The 18,559-nt window shown below is 58.2% G+C and overlaps 1 protein-coding gene and 1 long non-coding RNA gene across 6 annotated transcripts in view; one reads left to right on the top strand and one right to left on the bottom strand.

Annotated features, from left to right (window-relative positions):
* The first annotated feature begins 616 nt into the window (after window positions 1-616).
* Window positions 617-13,668, top strand: TFAP4 (transcription factor AP-4). Of its 4 annotated transcripts, none has more exons than XM_083413741.1 (7): window positions 617-873; window positions 5,765-5,930; window positions 8,420-8,518; window positions 8,785-8,955; window positions 9,317-9,460; window positions 10,620-10,781; window positions 12,300-13,668. In XM_083413741.1, exons 2-7 carry the CDS (start codon window positions 5,856-5,858, stop codon window positions 12,486-12,488), a joined length of 840 nt encoding a protein of 279 aa, XP_083269867.1. In that variant the 5' UTR covers window positions 617-873; window positions 5,765-5,855; the 3' UTR covers window positions 12,489-13,668. The 4 variants fall into 4 exon arrangements, with proteins under 4 accessions (XP_083269867.1, XP_083269868.1, XP_083269866.1 ...); XM_083413742.1 differs by lacking the exon at window positions 617-873 and adding an exon at window positions 3,030-3,265; XM_083413739.1 differs by lacking the exon at window positions 617-873 and adding an exon at window positions 3,103-3,265 and having other exon boundaries at window positions 9,317-9,406.
* The window catches only part of LOC310664561, a 42,314-nt gene continuing 32,717 nt past the window's right edge, over window positions 8,963-18,559 (bottom strand). For both annotated transcript variants that reach the window (XR_014504947.1, XR_014504948.1), the window contains one exon: window positions 8,963-9,117. This is a non-coding gene — a long non-coding RNA (uncharacterized lncRNA). The remainder of the gene's footprint in view (window positions 9,118-18,559) is intronic.

The raw sequence follows: 18,559 nt of genomic DNA on the forward strand, positions 1-18,559 counted from the left end.
TCACCTAAATGAAGACGCCAGGCAAGCCTTCGTGGGGAGAGCATTCCACAGACGGGGAGCCACTGCAGAAAAGGCCCTGTTCTTGTGTTGCCACCTTCTGGCTCTCTTGTGGAGGAGACACATAAAGGCCTCAGAGGATGATCTCAGGGTCCGGATTGGCTTATGTGGGGAGAGGCGGTTCTTGAGGTATAATGATCCAAAGGCAGCCCCACACAGAATGCGTTGCAGCAGTCTAGCCTGGGTAGAACCAATGCATGCATGGCTGAGGGCAGGCCTCCTTCCTCCTGGGGGAGCTGGCAGCTGGCACACCAGGCCACACTGGGAAAAGGAACCAACGGGCACCTCCCCTCTGCCACCCTTCTCTCCTGCGGGCTGAAAGGGAGAGGGGCAAAATGAAGAGAGATGCCGGGCACAGCAGCCGAGAGGTGGCAAGAGGGGCAGCTGCAGCCTTGGCGCAGAGGCTTTTGAGGTGTGGCTGCTGCCTCTGGTCACTGGCCAGAGCGTGGGGAGAGTCTCTCTCCCTTCACCCTGCGGCAGGAGCCTGGGCCTGGACCAAGAGGGGTGGCGGAATGCCGGGCCTTGAGAGTTCCCTGGCAGTTGGAGCCACGTCCGTTGCGGAACAGAAGAAGGGGGGACCCCAAGTGCTCCTGCTGCCGTGGGGTCAGCTGTCTCAGGGCCACAGCAGAGGGGAGAGCCAGCCCCAGCTATGCAGGAGAGTTCTCAGCAGAGAGCAGCTGCAGCAGGAGAAGTGAACCAGTCTCCAGGCTTGGCGGAAGCTGGCTCCTCCTGGGTACTGGCTTGTTTTGGGGACGGGGCGTTGGCAGACAAGCTCAGTTAGGCCCTCAGAGCTGGTTGGGGAAGTCCCTTGCCAAGGTGAGTGAGTGGCCAGGGCGGAGTGGAGCGTGGCCACCTGCCGGCTGGGAGAGGGGGGCGGGAGTAGCTCACGGCCACCACCACTGCTGAGTTCTCTCCCCAGTAGGGTTAAAAGGGTGCTGGAAGGAGCTCTAGACCAGACCAGCTAGAGGCAAATGATGTGCTTGTCGTCTGGGGAGCAGACATTTGTCACCCCACCCCAAAAGGCCCCAAAGGTCCTATCCTGCTCTGGGTTGTTGCTGCTGCTGCTCTGTTGAAACCCTCCCCCCACAAAACGCAAGAGGATGTAAGGCAGAAAATACCACTTCTCCAAAATCTGCTGCTCAGAACCAGGGGTCCCTGGCACTGCCCCTCCAGCGGGCAAGTTCCCGCCTGCCTCTCCCCCAGGCAGGATAGTGTGTGCCTGTGCATTTATGGGGGCAGGGAGGAGAGGGTCACCCCCCACCTGGTGCCGATGGGAATTGTGGGCCAGAACATCCGAAGAGACCAGGGGGAGGCCGAGTTAGAAAAGGTTGCCCTCCCAGAAGACAAGTTGTTGGTCAGATAAAGGATGCTCTGGCAGCCAGGCGCTAAAGGGCAATAGTTGGGCTGGGCTCTAAGTGCATCGGAGCCCACCCGCTCCCCAAGAGCAACAACTCCGTCTTGCAGACCCAGCCTGGCTGCAGGGTGCCACCAACACTCTTCTGCTCAGGCCCTGCACAGACCAAGGAGACTTGAACCAGGCCTCTGGCCTGCCTAGCCCATTCTGGCCTCCCCTTCCGGTGGCCCCCCAGGGCCTCAGTGGGGAGAGGGGCCTTGACCTGCTGCCTGGGGGGGGGAGAAATGGCACACACACCTGCACAGCACAGGCTCCTCCCCAACCTCTTGGAAGTAGAAGGGGCACCAGCTGCAAAGGGGCAGGGAACCAGTCAGCTAAGTGAGGAGGCAGCTGGAGAAGAGCTGGTGAGGAAAGGGCCGGCCCAACCGTTAGGCAGAGGGGAAAGTCCATCTCAGGATGTGGGCTTTGCGTGTCCTGGAGGGGCTGCAAGTTGCTGGGGACTCCTAATGTATTATTATTGTATTTTTACCCCACTTGTGGGATTTTCTGCCCCTTGGCTCTTCAGAAACCATACTGGACTCAGCTTAATTTTGCAAATGTGCTAGCAGTCTTTTTGCTGCACCTCTAGTTAACCTTGAGTCACCCGTGTCACCCACAGGAGAAATTATCTCCCTTGCCTCATTTTAAGGCTTTAATTGCCAGCATGGATGTCCGGCCTTTGTAAATTTAGGCAGCCTCAAAGTGGGCATGATGTTAATATCAGTAATAAATAAATATCCCTGCATTCCAACTGCAGTTGGCCCGAAAGCCACAATTAAATGCCCCAGGTCCCGGCTGGGCAGAGGGTGCCTGTCCCTGCTGGCCCCGATCCAGGAGGATTTGCCTGCCTTGCGCGCTGTGCAGATCCTGGTCCAGAAGGGCCAGAGGTTCCCCAGAAGAGCCTCCGCCAGTGCCAGGCTCTTCCTCTGGGCAAGGCTGGGCTCCTGCGGGTGTTTACTGGCGAGCAACGGAGCCTCTAGGAAAGGCTGCTGCGCTGGAGCCTCGCGGCGCGCCTCTCCCGCTCGCTCCCTTCCCTTTGCAACCAGCGCGCAGATGGGAAGCTCCTCGGGGCAGAGCCCGCGCTTGGCGGGGGGGGGGGTCCGAGCCCGCGGCGCCTGCCGCCCGAAGGCCACGCGGGTGGCTTCCCCTCGGAAGTCGGGGGGTGGCCCCTCGGGGTTGCCTGGCCCGCCCGCCCGCCCGTGCGCTCCCGCTGGGCTGCTCCGTGCCAAGCCGTCAGCTGATGGGCCGCATCACCCGGTAGTGGCGCAGGCAGCCGCGGGCCGGGCGGGCGTCGGGGCGGGCGGGCGCGGGCCAGGCGAGGCGCGGGGACGCGGGGGCGGCGGGCGGGGCGCGCGCGGGCCGGGGGGGCGGGCGGGGGGCGGCGGCGGGGCGCGGGGGCCGCGGCAAATAGTCCTTTGTTTACATGGGCCGGTGGCTGGCGGAGGCGGCGCCGGCGGGGAGGGAGCGCTGCGCTCGCACCAGCTGTTTCCCGCCTTGAGGAGACGCGCACAGCAGAGGAGCCGGAGCCGGAGCCGGAGCCGCACGGAGGAGCGAGCGAGCCGAGGAGGAGCAGCAGCAGCGGCGCCGCCGGGCGGGGGACGGACACGCACACGCCGCCGCCGCCGCCGCGCACCCCCACGCGCGCCCCCGCCGCCCCCTGCCCGGCCCCGATCCCCGCGGGCGCCGCTCCCTCCCTCCCTCCGCCTGCCGCGCGCCCCGGCCGGGCATGGAGTACTTCATGGTGCCCGCGCAGAAGGTGCCGTCGCTGCAGCACTTCAGGAAATCCGAGAAGGAGGTGATCGGCGGGCTGTGCAGGTGGGTGTGCGCCCCGCCGAGCCCGGGAAACGGGCAGCCGCGCAGGGCCGGGCCGGGCCAGGGGGGGAGAGAGCGCGGCACCGAGCGACGGGCCGGCCGAGCGGGGGAGCCTCCGCTGCCCGGGACCCCCGTGCGCTCCGGGCCGGGGCTGCGCGGGGAGGGCGGCGGGGTCTCCCTCGGGACGCGCCCGGTCGCCCCCCGGAGCGGCGGGAGGGCCGCTGGCCGGAGCACGTGGGTCTGTTTGCAGGCAGAGCGGGCGCCCCGGCCATGCTGCCGCCGCCGCCGACCTGCTGCGCTCGCCGCGCCTGCCTGCCTGCCTGCCTGCGCGCCCGGCCCCAGCCCCGCCGAGGGAGCGCGGCGGCGGCGAGGGGCTCCGGGCCGGGCGGGCGAGCGGGCGGGCGCGGCGAGGGCGAAGGCGTGCAGCTGGGCGGGCGGGCGAGGGAGGGAGGAGGGCACAAGGCAGCCATGCCGCCGCGGTTCCCTCGCCTTCCCCTCGGCGCGCCGCCTCCATGCGCCCCGGCCGGCCTCCCCCGGGGCGGGGGGCTTTCGGGGCTGGGCGGCCGCCCCCGTCGGGGCTCCCCGGGGCGCTGGTGCCGCCGCCCGGCCGCGTGGGGACTCCGGCGGCGGCGGCCGGGCCTAGCCTGGCGGTGACTGTGCAGCCTCCGAAGGGGCGGGCCTTTCCGCCGCGGGCTGCCGGGACATGTAGTGCTGCGCTCGGCCGGGCCACGCTGCCGCTGCCGCCGCCGCTCCGCACAAAGGCGCCCGGGCGCTCCCGGCCAGCCGCGCACGTGGCTGGGGCGGCGGAGGCCGCGCGGGGAAGGCCCGGCCTGCTGGCTTGCAGGGCCGCGTCTTCCGCGTGGGGCCGCCGCGCTCCTGGCCCGCCGGGCCGCCTTTGTGCCCGACGGAGCCCTGACGCCGCCCGGGGCAGCGGGAAGGGAGCCGAGCGGCTGCAGCCAGACAAAGGGAGCCCGGGACCCTTCGCCGCCCTCTTGCCGCTCGGCTCCCGGGGCGCCTCGGACGGGAGGGCTCCGGCGGGGACGCGGGACCCCCTGCCTGTGGAGGAGGGCGCTGCTCAGTGGGGCAGCCCCGCTTCCCGCTGGTCCCCCGGCGAGCTCGGCTGAGCTCCTGCGGCCGGAGCACGGGCTGGTCGGGGCAGAGGGTCCAGCGCTGCTGGCGGGGAGTGATTCCGCCCTGGTCGCTGCCCCCCAGACTCTTTTCCCGCCACATACACCTGGCTTAACTGCCCCCCCCGCCTTTTATGCATTGGCAAACGGTGGCTTTCAGGTGCCAGCTGGAGCCCAGGTGGTGGCGGGATTCCTCTGCGCGTCCAGGTGGCCTCCCGCGACCCCTCCCTCTTGCTCCCAGGTAGCGGCCAGTTGCACAGTCCTCCTCCGGCTTCTCTTAGCGCCAGCAGAGAGCACTTCTGCCTGGTCCAAGATCTCAGTCCGGAGACAGAGGAGAGTTTTTCTAAAGAGTTGGAGGAGGTCTAAAAGACCAGCACCTTGCGGGGTGGACTTAAGTCAAACAGATGTTCAGGCTCTTGCCCTGTGCTGGGAACCTGCTTGACCAAAGGCCCTTTGAAGGCTGGCTCCTTAAATTGATATCTGCAGTCTACACACAATGCACAAAGAAAGGAATAAAGCAATGGTGTAAAAAGCACCCCCAGTTTCTCTCTAGCCTCTCTCTCCTCCTCGGTCGGATCCTGCTGCCTGCCAAACCTGGAGCGCACCCCCCACCCCGCCTGGTGAGGGTCTTCTGCTGGGAGACAGTCCTGCAGCTGCGAGTTGACTTTGCATTGAATAGTTGGGCATATTAAAAAACTTTTCTGTCTTAACTCTTTGGTATGCCCCAAAGTGATTTTTTGTTTATTTAAAAAAGTCATTGCTGCATATTAGTTGGCCTGAGGCCCGGCACATCCCTGGGCCAGCTCTCCGTTCAGGGGGGATAATGCATCGCTTGTTGGCTGCAGCCAGACAGGTCGCATCCTTTTCCTCCTCCCAGCTACCTGCGGGTCCCTCTAGGCAATGGTCCTGAGGCTTTGGGGCAGCTTGTGCCATTCAGGGTGGAGTTAGCCTGCCAGCCTGAGCCCTCTAAGGTGGGTCCCCATCTCTCCATGGGAGCACTCGAGTTCCCAGGCTGCAGGGATCTGCTTTAGAGGCCAACGCGGTGTTGGCGTTTCATTTAAAGGCATTAAAAGAAAACGAGCCCCTGCTCATTTCTCAGGACAGGACCCAACCGGGCATTTCAGTCAAATTGTGTGTTAGATCTCACTCTGTGCCAAATCAGACCCTTTGTCCTCTTTGCAATGGTGTGTCCTGACTTCCCCCATCCCTGGCTGTTGGCTGTGCTGACCAGAGCGGGCCGGAGCTTTAGCCCAAGACCCTCTGGGCAGCCGCGGCATCCCCCAGCCCTGGGGCCCGCTGGCGGGCAGCCGTTCTCCAGGGGTGCAGGGCCACAGAGGGACTGAGCCTCCCTTAAAGCTGCTCGTCTCCCCCGCAGCCTGGCCAACATCCCGCTGACCCCAGAGACGCAAAGGGACCAGGAGCGGCGGATACGCAGGGAGATCGCCAACAGCAATGAGCGGCGCCGCATGCAAAGCATCAACGCAGGCTTCCAGTCGCTGAAGACCCTCATCCCCCACACGGATGGGGAGAAGCTCAGCAAGGTAAGGGTCAGGCGCACAAAGCTCTCTCTTCATCGGGGCTGCCTGCTAGTCCTTGCTGGAGACTTCTGTGCTGTGCCACGTATGACCCCCCCCCCAAAAAAAAAAAAAATTGCTGGTGATTGTGGCAGCGGACAGGGGTTGGGATGGGGAGCAGCTGGGCTTGGCATTTTCTGTGTACCAGATGCAAGGAGCTTGGCTGGAGGCTCCTGTCTCCTAGGATTCCACTTGAGTTTAACCTTAGTACAGTCATACCTCGCGTTACAGACGCTTCAGGTTGCGGTTTTTCGGGTTACGGATGCACCGAAACCCAGAAGTACCCGAACGGGTTACTTCCAGGTTTTGGCGCATGTGCAGAAGCACTAAATTTCACTTTGCGCAGAAGCGCCAAATAGCAACCCACAAGTGCGCAGCTGCGGGTTGCACACGTGCCTCCCGCACAGATCACGTTCACAACCCGAGCGTCCACTGTACTAAGTCTAGCTGCCGCGCGATAAGAGGAGAGGTCCTCTTGCGGAGCAGGAGCTGGTTAGAAACTGGAAGCAGAGAGAAGGAATCAATGGGCAGTTCTGCCAATGGAGAGAGGTAGAAAGTGGAGTCTCCCAAGGATTGGTATGGGGGCTTCTTAATTTGTTCATAAACAATCTTGTGCTTGATGTGAGCATTGAGGTGGCCGAGTCTGCCAGTGGCACTAAATTGTTGAGGGTGGTTGAACCAGGAAGAGTAGAGCTTTGAAAGGAGTGAATGGGTGGTAAAATCACAAATGCAGTTCAGTGTACAATGGAGACTTGGGTTGCAAACGCGATCCGTGTGGGATGCACGTTTGCAACTAGCAGCGTTTGCAACCCACGTCTGTGCACGTGCAGGTTGCGATTTGGCGCTTATGCGCAATTTAGCACTTCTGCGCATGCGTGACTGCTGAAACCCGGAAGTAACCCATTCCAGTACTTCTGGGTTTTGGCGGTCCGCAACCTGAAATGGCTGTAACCCGAGGTATGACTGTATAAACAAAGGCAAAATGATGCACGTTTGGGCAAAAATAAATAAATCTTAATTTCACATAGATGCTCCTGGGGTCTGAACTGATGGTCGTGGCAGCTGGCTCAAAGATGATGTTGACCCAGTGATCCGCAGCTGTAAAAAGGCAAATTCCAGGCTAGGGATCTTTAGGAAAGGAATAGATAACAACACTACTGCCACTACCATAAGGCCATCGTTCAAATGATGGGGCTGCATTTGGAATACTGTGTACAGTGCAGGCCAGCTCTCCTCAAAAGGGGTATTGTAGAGTTCAAAACAGGGCCGCCAGTATCTCAAGGGGATGGCAAGAGTCCCCTATGCGGAAAGGTCCAAACACTGTCATTTTTAAAGCCCACCTCCAGGTTGGCCAGTCACCAGCTCTCAGCCTGAGCTTCCTCACGGAGATGTTATGGGGATAAAATTGGGGTGGAGGGAGAAGAGACCCTCTGGGCTGCCTTTTCTGCTCCTTGGAGCAAAGGCAGGAGGAGAACCATATAGAGGCACTCAGGAGTCATCCCAGGAAGCCCAAGGCTGGGAGGCTCAAGACGGGCAAAAAGAAGGAGGAATTTTTCACGCAGCGCAGTGAAACTGTGGAACTCGCTGTACCGCTTAATATATTAAAATCATATCTAAGCAGCATACCAATAACTGAAGCAGCAGCAGACAACTTAAAATATTACAAAAAGCACACAGCTATATATAGAAATAGGGGACGCGGGTGGCGCTGTGGGTTAAACCACAGAGCCTAGGGCTTGCCAATCAGAAGGTCGGCGGTTCGAATCCCCACAATGGAGTGAACTCCCGTTGCTTGGTCCCTGCTCCTGCCAACCTAACAGTTCAAAAGCACGTCAAAGTGCAAGTAGATAAATAGGTACCGCTCCTGCGGGAAGGTAAATGGCATTTCCATGCACTGCTCTGGTTTCTCCAGAAGCGGCTTAGTCCTGCTGGCCACATGACCCGGAAGCTGTCTGCGGACAAACGCCGGCTCCCTCAGCCTATAGAGCGAGATGGGCCAGGTTGCTCACTGGAGCACGACGGTTTGAGCATCTTACACTGATCCTGGCCCAACTGCACTGACTGCCAATTAATTTTGGGGCCCAATTCCAAGTGCTGGTTTTGACCTAGAAATCCTTCAATGGCTCAGGACTGCAATACCTCAAGAAATGTCTCTTTCCATGTGAACCTGAGACTTCTTGGCGTGTCTCCTCCACAGGAGGTCCGTAGGGTGGCAACATGAGAAGAGGGCCTTTTCTGTGGTGGCTCCACATTTGTGGAATGCTTTCCTTAGAGAGGTTCGCCTGGCGCCTTCATCCTACACTTTCAGGTGCCAGACCAATGTGTCTGTGGGAGGAGAATATAAATGTTTTAACTATTTATTTTGCACATCTATTTTGCATTTTGATGATGATGATAATACATGTTGGATTTTATGTTTGACTCTGCACCCCCCCCCTTCCAATTGCCCCTCCCAGGCAGCGATTCTCCAGCAGACAGCAGAGTACATCTTCTCTTTGGAACAGGAGAAGACACGTTTGCTGCAGCAGAACGCCCAGCTCAAGAGGTTCATCCAGGTATCTGCTGAGGCTGCTCCATCGTGTGTGTGTGTGTGTGTGTGTGAGAGAGAGAGAGAGAGAGAGCGCGCACTTATAACATTCCAGACTGGGGGGGGGTGGTCTCCTCTATGCATAGAGGGTGGGGGGCCTCTGCATGTGCTCCTTTTCTCCCTGGAGCTGCCACAAGCCTGTGGCTTGCTTGGTGGCCGCTTGGCTGCATTAGAGGAGGAGGTGGAGGGCAGGGCTCCCCATCCCTGAGGCTCACTCTGCATCTGCTTGGCCAGGAGTTCAGCGGCTCCTCCCCGAAGCGGCGGAGGGCGGAGGACAAGGACGAGGGCATCGGGTCCCCAGACATCTGGGAGGACGAGAAGGCCGAGGACCTCCGCCGGGAGATGATTGAGCTGCGCCAACAGCTGGACAAGGAGCGCTCCGTCCGCCTGATGCTGGAGGAGCAGGTGAGAGGATGGGGGCATCGCCTGGGCCGTGGGGTCTCCGTGGGCTTGGCTGGGAGGGGAGATTGCTTGGACCGCTTCCCTGGCCCCACAGTCAGGAGGAGCAACCTCCCGGGGCCGCATCCTTCAGGGTGCTGTCAAACCAGTGAAGGCCCCAGAATGTTTCTGGAGGAACAGAGAGAGCCAAGAGTAGCAGGTTTGGCCAAGGAATTTGGTTTCCCTTGCGAATGGGGTTCAGAACAGGATGTGCCCGTTGTGCACCCGACTGGCACACTGAGTGCCTGGCCCTCTCTGTGGCCTTTGTGGGGTGTTGCCGTGCCCTCCCAGCCCATGACAGGGCCTTCTTCTCCTGGTCCCCCGGCAGGTGCGCTCCTTAGAGGCCCACATGTACCCTGAGAAGCTGAAGGTGATTGCGCAGCAGGTTCAGCTCCAGCAGCAGCAGCAGCAGGAACAGGTGAGGCTCCTGCGCCAGGAGACACCTGAGCACCAGCAGCAGGGCCGCCCCCAGGTGAGTGCGCGGCTTGCCTCCCACCCAGCCCCCTTGTGATGCGCTGGGGGGGCAGCGCTCTTGCCTCAGCCCCCCAGAGTCCCCCGGGAGACTTGCGGGGGCTGAAATCCAAGGGAGTTGGACGGCGGAGGGCTCAGCATTCACCTGGGGGCCTGGCTGCTGCAGCAATGTTTCTCCCCGCCCCCCTGGGAGGGTCCTTGCACACCTGGGCAGGCAGGAGTCTCGGGGGCTCCATCCCTGGCAAGCCACTGACGCTCGGCCAGGTTCCACGCATCCGTAGCCGCCGAGCGTTTGGCAAGAGGCTTTCCCTTGCAGCTCCGGCTGGAATTGGGGGGCAGGGGTCTTGTGGGAACTGCCCTCCCCTCCGTGGCATATCCCCTGCAGGCCTGGCTGCCGCTTCTGCAGTGCTTCTGTGGTGGTAGGAAATCTCAGCTGCCTTTTGCAGCTCTTGACGGTGGGGCGAAACCACAGGGTCTGGTGCTCATATTCTGCTCATGAGCGTCCCCAAATGGGCGCCTGCTGTCAAAACAGAATGATGGACTCCAGGTGGGCCAATGCCCTGATGCAATATGCCCTTCTTATGCCTGCCTGCCTGGGTTGCCCACTTGCCACATCTTCTTGGAGGTGCGGGGGGGGGGGGGCTTGCTGTCCGCAGGTCCCTCCTGGAGGATGGGGGCGGCGTACCCTGTACTGACTCTGGGCTTCCCCTGCAGGGAGAGGCCTGAAGCCATGTAGTCCTCCTCCCACCTTTCACTTCCACCCCTGGGGTCTGCCTCTTCCAAGCCCTTGCTCCACGAGTTCAAGCTGCAGGGGGAGCGTGGGGGGGGGGGGCACAGCATAGGCCACCTGCCTGCAACAAAGCCCAGCCCACGCTGCTGCCTTTGTGCTTGGGGAGGGGGGGTGTGGGAGGCCAAGGCTGCAGCCTCCGCTCTCCCCTCCAGACGTGGCCATGTGGGGCCTGAGTCCCCCTGGACAAAGGGAGAACCCCGCCCTCCGTCAGGAGCCAGGTGTGGCTCATGGCTGCCTCTCTAGGCCAGAGCCAGCTCCCTGCCGCGAGGTCTTATCTGCTCCAGGCTCAGCCATTCTGCCTCCGACTGCAGGACCTTCTTAGAGGCAGCCCCTGGTGACACGGCTGGTCTCTTTTTCTCTCCCCCCGCAGCTCTTGTCGGCACACGGCCCCCCAGCCCCCACCCACCACCCGACTGTGATCGTGCCTGCACCGCTGCCACCCTCTCACCACGTCACCGTGGTAACCATGGGCCCGTCCTCCGTGATCAACACTATCTCCACATCCAGGCAGAATCTGGATACCATCGTTCAGGTGAGACGGGGAGACCCGCGTCCGTGAGGAGGGGGGGGCAGGGGAGCGTTGGATTTGGACGCAGGAGGTCCCGGGTTCAGATCCCCAGTGGCATCCCTAGGGAGGGCAAGGAGAGATGTCCTGGGACCGTGGGGATGGGCCAATGGCCTAGCTTGGCATTGGGCTGCAGAAGCGCTGCATGGCTCAAGTGAGTGAGCCAAGCCATATCCTGGAGACAACAGCCAATCACTCCAGGTGCTGAGGGTTCACTCTGACGTTGAGGTGTCCTGCCCCTGCCCCGGAAGACAGAAGCCCCCACAAATGCACCAAGTTTTGCACCTCTGTGTTGTTAGTTGCTGTGTGACAAGCCCCCATAATATAATAATAATTCATTATTTTTACCCCGCCCATCCACCTTTTCCTCAGCTCCAGGCGAGGAAAGAGATGCTGGATCCTTCTAGAGCAGTTGGGGGGGGGCTCAGGGGGGCAGCCCTCCATAGAGAACCTCTAAGCCTGGCGGGAGATGGAGGTGTCTCATCCGTGTGCAATTTTGGGTGTGGTTTGTCTGCTATTTTTGAGACGCACTCCTGTTAGAAAACGACGCCGGGTCTCGTGGCTCCTTTTTCGTAGCAGAAAGCTTCTGTGGAAGTGGTCTGAGGTCCGCAAAATCTTAGACCCTGTGGCGCTTTTGAGGTTTTGCTGCTCAACGGGCTCCCCTGGAGATCCCTTTGGGGTCAGGGGAAGGGAGAAGAGGGGGGACACTCCCTTTCCCTGGGACTGAATCCCCAGAAACGGAATCCAGGACCTTCTGCCTGCAAAGCAGGTGCTCGAACCACTGAGCCTTCCTTGGACCTAATTCTGACCAGTCCCAGGCAGCTCAAAGGGGTTGGGGAAGGTCCCTCTGCAACCCTCCCACCTGCGCCTGAGACCTTGCAGGGCCCCTGAACTGGTTAGACCCTGCGGGACCCTGCCTTATGAGGAACGGCTAAGGGAGCTGGGCATGTTTAGCCTGGAGAAGAGGAGGTTAAGGGGTGATATGATAGCCATGTTCAAATATATGAAGGGATGTCACATGGAGGAGGGAGAAAGGTTGTTTTCTGCTGCTCCAGAGAAGCGGACACGGAGCAATGGATCCAAACTCCAAGAAAGAAGATTCCACCTAAACATTAGGAAGAACTTCCTGACAGTAAGAGCTGTTCGACAGTGGAATTTGCTGCCAAGGAGTGTGGTGGAGTCTCCTTCTTTGGAGGTCTTTAAGCAGAGGCTTGACAACCAAATGTCAGGAGTGCTCTGATGGTGTTTCCTGCTTGGCAGGGGGTTGGACTCGATGGCCCTTGTGGTCTCTTCCAACTCTATGATTCTATGACCCTCAGTCTGCTGGTGGACATAGCCAAGGACTCTTCCTGGGGGCTCTCTGATCTTAGGCAGCTCCTGGGAGCTTCTTTTCCGCAGACAGAGTCTTGGGTGTGTGTTGGGGGGCTTCAGGGGGGCCAGCTTGCTGTCTCACACTGATGTCTCCCCCCCCCCCAAAAAAATCAGGCAATCCAGCACATCGAGGGGACACAGGAGAAGCGGCTGCTGGAGGAGGAGGAGGAGGAGGAGCGCCGTCGTGCCGTCATCGTGACCCCTGCGCGGACCGGCCTGGAGCCCTCCAACTCGGACACGGCCTCCGACTCCGAGGCGGACGACAGTGACTCCATGGAGCACAGCAAGGCCGAGATGCCCTGACCCCCACCTGGCCGCGGGGGGGCGGGCAGGCGGGCAGGGTGTGGGTGAGGGGACTTCGGAGAAACTTGCGCTGAATTTTTTTACAAAATACCATGGAATTCGGGTCTCTTTTTTGACCTTTCGATACTGTAAACGGGAGCGTTAGAACCTGCAGGGGCCGAATCCTTGCCCTCTTCAAAGCCAACGGGGAGGGGGGCGGAGGGGAGGGGGGCAGCAGCACGGGGGGTTTCAGAGTGCCTGGCCTGCGTGCGACAGTGTGGGCCAGATCGGAGCCCCAAATACTCAGGGGGGAACGTTCCTATAAATTGCCTGCAGCCACGCAGAGTGGCGGGTGCCCCCCATCTCCTGGCACCCTCCTAGGCCCTGTTGGGTTGCCTTGCCTCCCCAGTCGCCCCCCCCCCCCAAATCTCTGTGATAGACTTCTCTGGGCCTCCTGTTTCCTCCCTGCTAGTTGGCCTTGCAAGGGCCCCTCAAGAACTGCCTCCTCGTGAGCTCTGCCCGGGGCTTGGCTCCTTGGCATCACCCCCAGGGGAGGCAAAAGGACCCCGGGGGCGACGGAAGGCCTGCCCATAGCAGGGCCGGTGCCCACGCTGCCACCCCGGGGGCCCCTGCCGCAGTCCCCTCCTGCATCACGGGACGGCAGGCTTCCCTCCGTTCTCAGGGGGCCAGTTCAGGTTTTTGGCCTTAGCTGCAGTCTGGGTGGGGGGTGTCCCTTTTCAAAGATGGCGCCGTTTCTGGGGTGGGCCGCAGCCTGCCACGTTGGCCACTTTTGGCTCCCCCCCACCCCCGTGGCTTCTTTCCTCCTTTTTTTCGAAGCACTTAATCTGTTCCGTGGGTCCGACTGGGTCATGAGGGCGTGCGTGTTCTGTGATCGTTGCTTTTTGTTGCGTCCTTCCCCGTTCCCCCCCACCCAGCTCCCCCCAATTTGGCTAGAGGCCTAGGCCAGTGTTGTTTAGGGCTGTTGGTATTTGGTAGGTTCCTCCCCAGCCGCAGCTGTTCCTCAGTTCTTTCATTTTTTTATATGGTTTTTCTGTTTTGTTTTTGTTCTTTTTTTCTCTTTTTTTACAGTTTTCGGGTCTTCGTGTTCATTGAGATGCTATTATATTTTGTTAAGAAAGTGGGAAAAATGAGGCTTGTGCCTTTGTAAAGAAACAAAATAAAGTTTGTACTTTGTTTTTTAGATGCCTTTGTCTGGGGTGTTGGTCTTTGGGGTGTGGACTTGGGGGCTGCATCTTCTCTAATTATTACAGTCATACCTTGGGTTAAAGTCGCTTCAGGTTGAGCGTTTTCAGGTTACGCTCAGCTGTGACCCGGAAGTAATGGAATGTGTTACTTCCAGGTTTCGCCGCTTGCGCGTGTGCAGACGCTCAAAATGACGTCATGCGCAGAAGCAGGGAATTGCGACCCGCAGATGCGGGTTGCGTTCTGCTCTGGATGCGAACGGGGCTCCGGAACGGATCCTGTTCACATCCAGAGGTACCACTGTATTATAATTTATTACCCACCTTTCTCCCTAAGGCCTCAGGGCAGGCTTACAGCAAATTACTACTACTACAGTGATACCTCAGGTTACATACGCTTCAGGTTACAGACTCCACTAACCCAGAAATAGTGCTTCAGGTTAAGAACTTTGCTTCAGGATGAGAACAGAAATTGTGCTCTGGCGGCGCAGTGGCAGCAGGAGGCCCCATTAGCTAAAGTGGTGCTTCAGGTTAAAAACGGACCTCCGGAACGAATTAAGTACTTAACCCGAGGTACCATTGTACTACTTTTGCCCTGATAGGGATTCAAGGTGGCTTACAGATAAAAATAAGAACCTCTAAAACATGGGGGGGGGGGAATAAAATTAAAAGATAGATTTATATGCAGTGGTACCTCACCAGTGTGGTGTAGTGCTTAAGAGCAGGGGACTCATAATCTGGTGAACTGGGTTCGCTTCCCCGCTCCTCCACATGCAGCTGCTGGGTCACCTTGGGCCAGTCACACTTCTCTGAAGTCTCTCAGCCTCACTCACCTCACAGAGTGTTTGTTGTGGCAGAGGAAGTGAAGGGAGGTTGTTAACTGCTTTGAGACTCCCTAGGGTATCGATAAAGCGGGATATCAAATCCAAACTCCTCCTCCTCCTCCTCTTCTTCCCGGTTTTCAAACGTAATCTGTTCCGGAAGACCATTTGACTTTTGAAACGTTTGAAAACTGAAGCAGTTACTTCCGGAAGCATTTACTTGCGGAAAACTCAAAACAGAAGCCGCGTTTCCTGTTTGACTTCCATGGCACGTTTGAAGACCAAAGCAGGTACTTCTGGCTTTTCGGCATTCGATAACTGAAACATTCAACTTCTGAGACGTTCGAAAACCAAGGTACCACTGTATATTTTTGGTATCCATCTGTCTCGAGAGACTGGAGTGTGCCTCTGGGAGTGAAGTCAAACCACTGGAGAATCACGGTGCCTGCTGTGGCTGCAGAGTAACTCATATCTGCTGCCTTCTGCGTTATTTTTGCTGCATTAGCAGCACTGAAGTGACCCTCCGGGCACAAGCCTGGGCAGTGTGCATGGAGGTCCTGAGCTGCCCAGATGACAAGACCCGCCCCTCTCGGCCTCGCTGATGGGGTCCAAAGGAAAGCAAAGCAGGATGTTGGGCACCAGTTGCAGGAGTTGCTGGAAGGAGGCAAACAAAGCACCAGCCAGCCGTCTTAGGGACTCTATTTCTGTGGGATGTACTCCTTAGCCTTTTCTTTTCCCAATAATGTCCTTGCAAGGCAGCAGAGGTTTAGAATCTCAGCTCTCTCTTGGTCTCGTCTGCTTCATCTGCCATGGCTTGTCGTCTTTGCATGCAGGAAAAGTCCTAGGTTTTGAGACCCAGCGGCTCCCCTCACCTGGTTGAGCCAGCTAGCCGAAGCCATGCCAGGATTGTGGCCACTGTCACGTGCTGATGGCTTCTAGGAGCCATAGGGGAGGGAGGACAGGGTGGGGACCAAAGGTGGACAAACTTACCCCAGAAGGATCACAGTGTCCTCCCCCACCAATATCCGATACACCCTTAAATTAAGAAACATTGATAGGAAAGTACAATATTGAAAACAGTGCAAAGCAACTTGCAATCACCTAAAAATAAGGTGAGCTGTAAAAACATGACAACTCAAGGGTCAAAGGCAAGAAGTTGTGCAATGAAGGTGCCAGGGATGGCACCGTGGGGAGGGAGTCCCACAGCTCAAGGGCCACCACAGAGAAGGCCTCTCCTCCTGGGCAGCCACCCCCAAGCCCCAGAGGGTGGAGGAACAACCAAGAGGGCCCCCTTTACCAGTCTCGGCACTTGAGAGAGTGTAGGGAAGCAGGCAGCCTTGCAGGTATTTGGGGCCTGAGTCATTTGGGGCTTTGAACAGAAATGCAAGCACCTTGAATTGGGTCTGAAAACAAACAATGGCAGCACCTGTGCTTGGGAGGGGGCTCTCACCTGGACTCTGGCGCTGGAACCACTTGGGCTCCCACTGTTCAGAGCAGCTCACTTGCCCTGTATCTGTTTGCTACAAGAGGACACCTCACAGTCCTGGAAGGAGGGTGCAAGGCAAGTTAGAACAGCCGAGAAGCAAAAAATGCACGCACAGGCAGACACCCCTACAATACCGGGCTCGCTTGAATACTTCACTCTAATTTGGTTGTGCTTAGAATTGAGTTAATTTGTCTGCAATTTCCGGGTTTCCCACCAGAGGGAGACATTCCAAAACGCCAACCCTGTGTAGGACACAGGCATTGAAAGAGGTCTAGGTGACAGCCCAGCAAGTTTTAAAGATTTTTAAGTTCTTTCATGAAACTATAGGGCAAAGGAATACCCTCTGTCTCCTTCTGGGGACCTGTGACTGCCTTTTGGTCTAGTGTATGCCAGGAGAGGCCAGGAGGTTTCCTTGTCTCAAGTGCACGTCTTCTTTGGCGATCCCTCGTAGCCGAGTAAGATTGTCTTCCATAAACACGGTTCTAACAATGAGTCTGTAAGTGACTGTGGAGGCCAATTCTGGATCCACACGTCCTTCCACAGTGGGGACATTGGTTTCCAGGTGATAGTTGATCACGGTGTGGATTTGCCAAGTGTGCCTTCCTCTTAGCACGTTTCTCCCTTGCGTCCTGAGTTTGAGTGTCTTCAAAGCCCGTGACACCTTTGGTCAAGGCTGGTCTCCAACTGGAGCGCTCACAGGCCAGTGTTTCCCAGTTGTCAGTGTTTATACTACATTTTTTTAGATTTGCCTTGAGACAGTCTTTAACTCTCTTTTGTTGACCATCAGCATTGCACTTTCCATTTTTAAGTTCGGAATTTAGTAGTTGCTTTGGTAGACGATCATCAGGCATCTGCACATGACCAGTCCAACGAAGTTGATGTTGAAGAATCATTGCTTCAACACGGGTGATCTTTGCTTCTGCCAGTACACTGATATTAGTTGGCCTGTCTTCCCAAGGGATGTGTAATTTTTTTTGGCGACACCGTTGATGGAATCTTTCGCTCACACGTGACTTGCATGGGGAGCCCTGGGGTGCCTCTTCTGATGGGGCCACCCCCTTGAAGGCTGCTCACTAGCTCAAGGGTGGCACAGGAGGGACTGGCCAGTGGCTGGGCAGAAATCCTTTGGCCCACAGTTCCAGAGGTCTTCATAGTGTGAGAAACAAAGGTAAGGAGCATCGTGCCAATGTTCAAGCGTGCATCATGCAGTGATGAGCCAAGCCTGCCACCTGGTAGTGTTCTCTTTTTCTTTTGGCATGGGGGGTGGGTGGAGGGGGGCACCTGCTTCTCTCCCCACCTCCACCCCAGTTTTCCCACATGCTGTTACTTAAATCCTGGGAAGAGAGCCCAGAGAGGACTCCCTGAACGACGTCCGAGGGGCTGTGCAGCTCATGCTCTGTGTGGAAATGGATTTCTGTGCGGAGAGGACACAAACAGGCCCACCACCCAGAAAGGCAGGAGGGAAATGGGGGTGGCAGCGGTAGTGGGGTGTTGCACTGGAAAAGCCACACAGATGAGCCAAGGAAGAGGCAGGCATCCAGCTGGGGCTGATGGAGAGCAGCTGCTTGCTTCCTGAAGGATGCCCAGCGTGTGCCCAGGACTAAGGAAGGCGGCCAGAGTCACTCGCTTGAAGTGCCACATCTTCTCCAGGACTGTCTCCAGCTGCCTGGCCTCTTCTGCTGTTGGGTCCCAGGGTATATCAGCACACATGCATGCATGTATGTATTCCCTTGCATGTGAAGACAGGCTCTGCCCGATTGCGCGGATAAGACCAAGAGTGGGTCCTGTGGCCAGGAAGGCAGCTTCTGCTGTAGAGGGAAGTGAGGGGCAGATGGGCCTCACCCACCTGAGAAGGAAAACTCTAATCCTAACCCTCTGCTGCCTTGCAGGATATCTTTGGGAGAAGAAAAGACTCAGGAGGAAAACCCACATAAATCCAGAGTTGGATGGTGCCTTGTATTCCTCCTCCTGGCAACTCCAGCAGCCAAGCAGGTGCCAAACGTCTTGCTCTGTTTTCCTTTGGATCCCATCAGTGCAGCCAAGAGGGGGGTCTTGTTGTCTGGGCAGCCCGGGACCCCCCATATGCTTGCACCCCAGAGGTCACTTTGGTGCTGCCCCAATGCAGCAGTTTGGCTTCACCCCCAGAGGCGCACCCCTTGTCTCTTGAGAAAGACGGATGCCAACAAGAATCTATAGAGTGGGACAACCGGCAGGTGCATCTGCTGGGGAGGCGGGCACAGGCTTGCTGCTCCTTGTCTTGAGCACACCAGGCTGAGGAGCCTCCTTGGCTCTCTCAGGGGCCACCCCTGGTTTGCTCAAACAGCTCCTTCCCCTGTCTCCTTGGCGTAGTCGGCATGAGGAGAACTGGCCACTTGCTTATCTCTTAATTGCATGAATAGACGGCCTTTTTCTCTCCACGGAGCTCAAGGTCATGAACAGGGTTCTCCCCTTCTGCATTTAATCCTCACAACAGCCCTGCGAGGTAGGAGAGGCTGAGAGACAGTGACTGGCCTCAAGTCACCAAAGGAGTTTCATGTTGAGATTGGAACCCTGGTCTCTCCGGGGTCCTCACTGAGTTCCCAC

This window comes from Podarcis tiliguerta (assembly GCF_965153285.1).
Source record: "Podarcis tiliguerta genome assembly, chromosome: 14".
Classification (NCBI taxonomy): Eukaryota; Metazoa; Chordata; class Lepidosauria; order Squamata; family Lacertidae; genus Podarcis; species Podarcis tiliguerta.

Bases quoted from the DNA above. Each gene is read 5' to 3' on its own strand.
- TFAP4 (XM_083413742.1), top strand. From the start codon at position 3,177: ATGGAGTACTTCATGGTGCCCGCGCAGAAGGTGCCGTCGCTGCAGCAC. The intron at 8,519-8,784 runs GTATCTGCTGAG...CTGCTTGGCCAG, and splicing joins AGCTCAAGAGGTTCATCCAG to GAGTTCAGCGGCTCCTCCCC. The intron at 8,956-9,316 runs GTGAGAGGATGG...GTCCCCCGGCAG, and splicing joins GCCTGATGCTGGAGGAGCAG to GTGCGCTCCTTAGAGGCCCA.